The following is a 7,498-nucleotide window of genomic DNA, read 5'->3' as shown; positions in this document are numbered from 1 at the left end:
AATTTGCCAGTACTCATGGCTTGAGACTCAACTGTCAGTAGGGCTGCCAATGGCATCTTGGGAAATTCCTGGAGAAGGTCGGCAGCAGGGATATGATGCTATCCTGCCCACCCCTTGAAATTACTGTTTCCTTCAGGGAAACTAATCTCTATGGCTGATGATCAGCTGCAGTTCCCAGAGAACTCCAAGTCCCACATGCCAGCGGCCTGATTTTGCTTGCTAGGGATCCTCCCACCCCACGCCTTCTGGCTCAGTTTTTTGGAATGGCTCATAATGTGTTCATTCATTTGCTTTGGAAACGAATCTCCCATCCTATATGCAATGTAAGCAGAGGAAAAGAACCCTGTTTACAGAGGGCAACCCCCCAATAACACTGCACAGCTTGCACACATGTGGCATCAATTAATTTCTGGCTCTCTGCAAGAGTGACTCACTGCTGTGTCAACACATTTATGAGACTCTGTGTGTAGTGCACAGCAAGATCCTGACATGTGCACCCAAGTGAGGGCTGTAAATCTGTCCTTTAAAAGGAAACAAACAAACAAAAAACCCAGAAGGCACCAAACTTGATTGTGGAGGGGTGGGACCTAGCCCCAGAGTAATAGGCTGCCTTTTCTCCTAACAAAGCCCGTGGCATTTTGATGCCCAAGGCAGAAAGTCCAGATGGTGCTTCTTCCCTTGGGGGACGGGACATAATCACATGCCATTTGGTGCTTTTTTAATGGGACTCCTCTGAATAGGAAGCCGGTCCACTTCATCTTGCTTAATGGTCTAGCTGGCTCCGTTTCCTGAGCACATTTATTGGGCTAAAGCGCCGCTCAATCCCTTGAGATCATCACAGATTTAGGATCGTGTTTGGCTTCGGCCCTGCGGGAGAAACTATTTTCAAACGACCTTCTGGATAGAAAAATGGAATAGCAGCAGCTGAGGCTGCCCCGCCCCCCTCCCCGCAGCGATTGTAAGAGCTAGTTTGAAAGAATTTATGATTACAAGTTACAAATGTACCTCTGAGGGCGCTGTCGCTGTGATTGGCTGATTTGGACTAAGCTCAGCCCCCACCTCGGAAATGCCCCATTCAGACGTTAAGCCTATTTACATACAGTGGGTGGTGCGCAGTTGTGGACTGGGACTCGTTCCAGCCCAGCTCTCCAGCAGGGCCGCTCTTCCTCCAGTGCAGAGGAGCAGTTGCTGGACGATTTAGTTTCCCGCAGGAAATACCCCATCCAGACGTTGCGGCAGTACAAGATCCAGTCAGTGTTCGAGGTGGACGGGAATCCGAACCTTTAGAGTACCATGTGGTGCTAGCGTTCGAACTGCGCGCGATCGTGCAAAGAGGGCGAGCGCAAAAATTCTATTCATGTCTTCACGTGAATTGGGGGTCCGCGCTTGCAATGAGAAGCTCGGTTCCCGCCATATGCTAAAAGCACCCAAAACCCCCCTATGGGATGAAGGTTACTGCCTACCTAGTCAGTGCTTGATCACGCAGAGAATAATGTGTGCTTGTGTGAAAGTCACCCATCTTCCAATGCATTTTTTTCCCCAGTCCCAGAAGGAGTTTATTTCAGGCAAACCTTTCCCTCCTTGTTTGCATTAGTCATAATGATGAAACTAGCTTTTGGACAAAGATGCATGTGGGTTGCATTATTATCTGGCACAGCTGCTACGCTTTGGAACATCAGGAATGACCGGCTAGGACTTCTGAATGGGTAACATTGTTGGTCTGTAGCAGAAGGAAACAGGAGTCTAGGGGTACCTCGAAGGCTGACACTTAATCATTATCCCAGCTTAAATTTCCCTGAGTTAGATGAGCTCACTGAAGTGCATATCGACTTTACAAACAAGAGGAAAGCTGGAGATGTTATAAAGAGCTGAAAAATGTACCATGGGAACTTTCTCCCGCACGCGGTGCAAAAAACTTTATACAACACCGCGGGGGGGTGGGAATCAAACCTGTCACCTCTATCTATCATAAGACAAGGGGGGGGGGGCGGGCTGCGAAAAATATAAAAAACTGTGTTCCCCACGTGGGTTTCTGTCGCTCAGCCAGTCCATGCGGCGCCTTCTGCAACTGAGGTACGGGCAAGGGCAAGCCTTTCTTGGCGGCTTCAAGTTTCTGCAATGCACATGTGCAGACGCTTCCAGGGAAGCAGCCGATTTGAAGGGTTTGCACATGCCCAGAAGACTCGGGTTACCTTTCCCCGAGAGCTCCTGCGGCTGGCTGAGGCAGCGCGAACTTCACGGGCGCTGCTGCCGCCGCCGCCGCCGCCACCCCTTTCCTCTGGGCTCGTTGTCATGCCTACTCCGCGCCGCCCCGCGTGAGCCAGCGGAGGAGAGGAGAGGTCCCCATGCCTGCGCTGCTGCCCGGCTCGCTCCCCACCCTCGGCGGCTCCTCCCGGGCTCGGCTCGGGCTGTTGCTGCTGCCCCTAACAAAGGGATCCTCCGCGGCGGCGGCGGCCAGGTGGGAGAAGGAGAGCCCAGCGGGGCTGCGGCGGGGGGCAGGCGGAGGCAGCCGGGGCTCCTGCTGGGGCTATTGTTGCAGCTAACGGAGGCGGCGGCGGAGGGCCGGGAGATGGAAGATGGACGGAGACGACGGTGGGGTAAGCTAAGCGCTCCGGCGGCGGCTTATTCATTCGCCTTCGCGCCTTGCCTTGTAACGCGAGACGCCTGTGGCTTCGCTTTGGCTTTCTTACATAAACGTTGGCTGGCTGGGAACAGTTTCTCTTTATGCGCTCTGGGTGCCTTTTCGCCTCCTTCCCCCCCCCGCCCCGAGGATGGAAAGAATAACTGCGAGCGGGTGTTCTCCAGATGGGGAGCCCTGTCTGTCTGTCTGTGGCTGCACATTACAAAGCAGGACCTGGAAGACAGGCGCGAGTTATTCCAGCCGAAGCTGATGGCAGTTCACTTCGACATTTGCAAGGGAGTGCTCAGCTAGATGTATTTGTACTCACTCAAAGCTACAGGCAACAGAAAGGATGTTTGTGTGTGTCTCTTGTTTGTGTGTGTCTCTCTCTCTGTGGTGAATGATACAAAGAGAGGCCAGTTTAAAAGCAAAGGCTATCAAAAAAGGCATCAGTCCGGGAAAAGTATACAAGTGAATGAACTAGAGGCATGATTATGCCCTGGCTTTTATAATAAATGCTGTAGTTGTAACATATGGGTTGTTTTGTATGTGTGAGGCACGACTATGTTAAAATGCATTGAGTTTGCCCCTGTGCGATGAGGTTCAGATCCTTGTTCCCCTATGAAGCTTCTGTTGACCTTGGGTCTGGCGTTGTCAACCAAATCCTACCTTATAGGGTTGCTGTGAGAATAAAATGGGGAACTGTGCAGACTGCCCTGAATTCCTTGGAAGAAGAGTGGAATGTGCAAGTAATTATAATAATAAAAGAGCACTTGTATACCGTGTTGTGGCCCAGACCTTGAGCTTAGGTCAAAACTCACCTCAGTCTTGAAATCACCAACCTGCCTTGAACACATGGTACTTTATTTTCTAGAAAGCCAGAATAGTTAGAACTTTGCATAAACACTGGGAAGTCTTGGGTTCAAATCCCCTCTTGCGGTGAAAATCACTGGGTGACCAGTCACTTTTGCTCAGCATGAATTTCCTCACGACCTTGTGAGGGGCGAGGGGATGAAACGAAGGAGGGGGTAATGAATATATATGTAATATGAACATATGAAGCTGCCTTATACTGAATCAGACCTTCGGTCCATCAAAGTTAGTATTGTCTATTCAGACTGGCAGCGGCTCTTCAGGGTCTCAAGCTGAGGTTTTTCATGCCTACTTGCCTGGACCCCTTTTAGTTGGAGATGCCAGGGATTGAACCTGGGACCTTCTGCTTACCGAGCAGATACACTACCACTGAGCCACCGGTTCATCCCTCCCCCTTGTATGCTGCCCTGAGTTCCTTGGAGGAAGGGTGAGATGAATATGCACTAAACAAAATAATAATTTTTCAGGGTCCTTCCCGTAATTGTCAACATAGGATAATAATACTGCCCTACCCTCTGGGGTGGCTGTATAAAACATGTAATAATGTAGGTAATAGCTGCCAGCCTGCATAGAGTAGATTTTGTTGAGTGTGCAAAAATCAGTAGGTAGTTCTGTGTGTGTTTATAGCAGCAGCCTCAGTTGTGTTAAAGCTGTGATTCCCTGCTCTGTGACTGTAATATTTCATATCTGCCAAAGTAAAAAGTACATATGTGTCTGAACTTCAGTGCAACCAGCAACCATAGGGAGGTTGCTCTTCAGCATATTTGCATCTGATTTGCTTCAGTTGCAGTTCAGTCCCTTTTGAACTTATGTCCGTATAAGCAAGACTGCTGTGCCTGGGAGTTGGTCTGTCCAATTCCTAAGCACTCCACTACGAGCTAGAATGGATTGTAACTTTTCTCATTAAGGTTGTAAACCAGTGTGGGCTGGCTGTGTTATACAGCTTTTTAAAAAGCACTCAACCATAACAAATAATTAATGCAGATAGCTAATGAAAGCACAAACTGGCATCCCTAAAGGTTGTGTGTGCTTAGATAACCAAGTGGCCAGGTTTGCTTGGAGGTCACCATCTATATGGTCTCCACCCCCACCCTGCCCAGGTTGGTTGAGAGGATCCATCAGTCTCAGCCCTGCTCCTGTTATATGCAAAGGGCTGCAATGTAGGAAAGCTCTTCTGTTCCATCTGATTGCCAGGATCCTATTTTTAGTGTCTGAAATAAAATTCAATTTACCACATTGCTGCGATGAACTTGGAGAGTTCTTGGAATGGCTTTTTGAAAGGTTCAGAGTGATGGACAATATGTATTCTCTAATGGCTAAGGAACGAAGGACCTTTCTTGGGGGAATCGTTGAACAAAGATAATGGGTGGTAAAATCGATATGCAATTTTCTAGGAGGCTGAAAGGCATATTAAGGTGTTTAAAGAGCTGGGTTAAACAGGATTTTGGGCTGCTGCTTGAGTTTATGGGAAGCATAGGGAGCAATCCTGAATATGTCTTCTGAGAAGTAAATTTCTTTTTATTTAGTAGGACTTTCTCCCCTATACATTGGATAGTAGCCTTAGGCTCCTCTGAGCAATGCAGGGATGTGATCAAAGCAGTGATCCTTCACTGGGATTATACCCTGCGGGGAGGGGGGGGGGATGATCTACATATTTAAAAGGCATTGAGAATTTTAAGCAGCTGTTTCTCCTGCTTTCAAAGCTGTTTTATATGGCTCACCCCACCCTGGGGATAAAATCCTAGATTTCTAACCCAAGTCTTAAAGTGACAGATAGGAAGCAAACCTATTAACAAATTGGCTGATAGCCATCAGGCACAAGAATCTCATTAACTGTATGCCTGAGAGCTTTTCACTGTATGCATATATCATAAATATACCTACATGAACAAAGTTGCTTTGTCTTGAGTGTTTTTTTATGTCCGGTTTTTTAAAACTTGTGGATGTGGGGGGAGGCATTAATGCTACATAGATGGTGAACAGTAGTGGATTAAAGGACAATCCCAACTAATGTAGAAGCTCTGGCCCAGGGTTGTTCCGTTCTCTTTCCCTCAATTAAAAATAAAACAAAACTGAAAATTGATGTCACACATCCTTTTTCTTTACACAATAAGCTGCTGTTAGTACCCCATTTTCTTAGTAATTTTGACAAGAGGCAAATTTAAAAGACGTATTTTTAATTTTTTTTAATTTTAATAAGAGAAGCCATGCTGGATCAGGCCAATGGCCCATCCAGTCCAACACTCTGTGTTATGCAGTGGCCAAAAAAAAAAAAAAACCAGAACAAAACCCCAAGTGCCATCAGGAGGTTCACAAGTGGGTCTAGAAGCCCTTTCACTTTGCCCCCCTCAAGCACCAAGAATACAGAGCATCACTGCCCCAGACAGCTCCAGTAATATACTGTGGCTAATAGCCACTGATGGGCCTCTGCTCCATATTTTTATCCAATCCCCTCTTGAAATTGGCTATGCTTGTAGCCACCACCACCTCCTGTGGCAGTGAATTCCACATGTTAATCACCCTTTGGGTGAAGAAGTACTTTCTTTTATCTGTTTTAACCCGACTGCTCAACAATTTAATTGAATGCCCACGAGTTCTTGTATTGTGAGAAAGAGAGAAAAGTACTTCTTTCTCTGCTTTCTCCATCCCATGCATAATCTTGTAAACGTCTATTATGTCACCCTGCAGGTTTCTCCAAGCTATAGAACCCCAAGTGTTTTAACCTTTCTTCATAGGGAAAGTGTTCCAAACCTTTAATCATTCTAGTTGCCCTTTTCTGGACATTTTCCAATGCTATAATATCCTTTTTGAGGTGCGATAACCAACATTGTACACAGTATTCCAAATGAGACCGCACCATCGATAGGACTCAGTGTGGCTTATAAATGTAAAATAACAAAGAAAAAAAAATCTCAAAGCACCATACAATAATGTATAGCATGTAAACTCCTCTACTTTTGCCAGTTAGATTTGAGTCTTGTAGCACCTTTGAACCAACAAGTATGAGCTTTTTGAGCGTCAAAGCTCCTTTTGTTTGGAATGGTGATCTCTGAGTCTTTATACCCCAATCAAAAGAAAGAAGTCAAACTCAAACAGAGAAGCTTCAAAGGGAGGTTACAATGTGAGATTGCTGAACTTGAATTTATTTGCACCTTCAAAACAATGGACCCCCCAGGGCTGAATAGGGACAGGATTCTTATCTCACGACAGGTGCTAATTTTATTTATGTATAATTTAGATGTATGAATTGCCCAATCCCAGATTACTCAGGGCTCTAGGTGATGAACAACAAAACACTGAAACACCAAATTATCTGCCCCAAATGTTACTTTTCCTCTCTAATCAAGCTAATTACTATGCACAGTGTACCTTTGCATCCTCAGCTCCTTTGCAACACCTCTTACACCTTCTGACTGGGATATGAGGACTCCGTTCCAACTCATATCTGACAGAAGGGAATTTAGACTCTCTAAAGCCTAAAAATCTTGTTGGCTTCGAAGGTGCTACTGGACTTGAGTAGCAAGAGACCAGCACAGTTACCCTCTGAAAGGTCATGGGAGGCTCTACAGTTACCAGTATATCTTTCTGCAACAGTGATTCTTTAAGGCAGAGTCAGTTCTGGCTTTCGCCCATCTCCCTGGAATAGGAGGTGAAGAGCCCAAGAGGGGAATTATCTTTATGTCTGCAGGGAGCACCTTCATTTTGGAGACCTTCTTTTCTAGAAGCTGTTTAATGAACTCTTCCAGGTACATAATGTTTGGTTAAATCCCCACCCCCACCCGTTTCCAGTGCGCTGGTGGTCTCCTTGGGTGGCATCTTAGAGCTGTTGTGGTTGCACGGGTGTTATCCAGATATTATTTGTAACAGTACTTAGTGGGCTCTTGCGGAGAACATGTGGCTCAGATTTTCTTGTTGGAAGAAAGACTGCCAGTTAATGTATGATGGGGAATCCCAGTGTAACTCCTGGATAACCATTGCAGTCAGAAATTGCTGCTTGTTAGCATT

General features: G+C 46.4%; 1 protein-coding gene across 1 annotated transcript in view; it reads left to right on the top strand.

The window, feature by feature from the left end:
- The first annotated feature begins 2,200 nt into the window (after positions 1 to 2,200).
- Positions 2,201 to 7,498, top strand: part of PSD3 (pleckstrin and Sec7 domain containing 3) — a 204,722-nt gene continuing 199,424 nt past the window's right edge. The window contains exon 1 of the mRNA XM_060237095.1: positions 2,201 to 2,597. Coding sequence (XP_060093078.1) covers positions 2,577 to 2,597 — 21 coding nt within the window. The 5' untranslated portion in view covers positions 2,201 to 2,576. The remainder of the gene's footprint in view (positions 2,598 to 7,498) is intronic.

This window comes from Heteronotia binoei, chromosome 4 (genome assembly GCF_032191835.1).
Source record: "Heteronotia binoei isolate CCM8104 ecotype False Entrance Well chromosome 4, APGP_CSIRO_Hbin_v1, whole genome shotgun sequence".
In the NCBI taxonomy this organism is placed as follows: Eukaryota; Metazoa; Chordata; class Lepidosauria; order Squamata; family Gekkonidae; genus Heteronotia; species Heteronotia binoei.
This window is presented reverse-complemented; position numbering and strand designations above follow the sequence as displayed.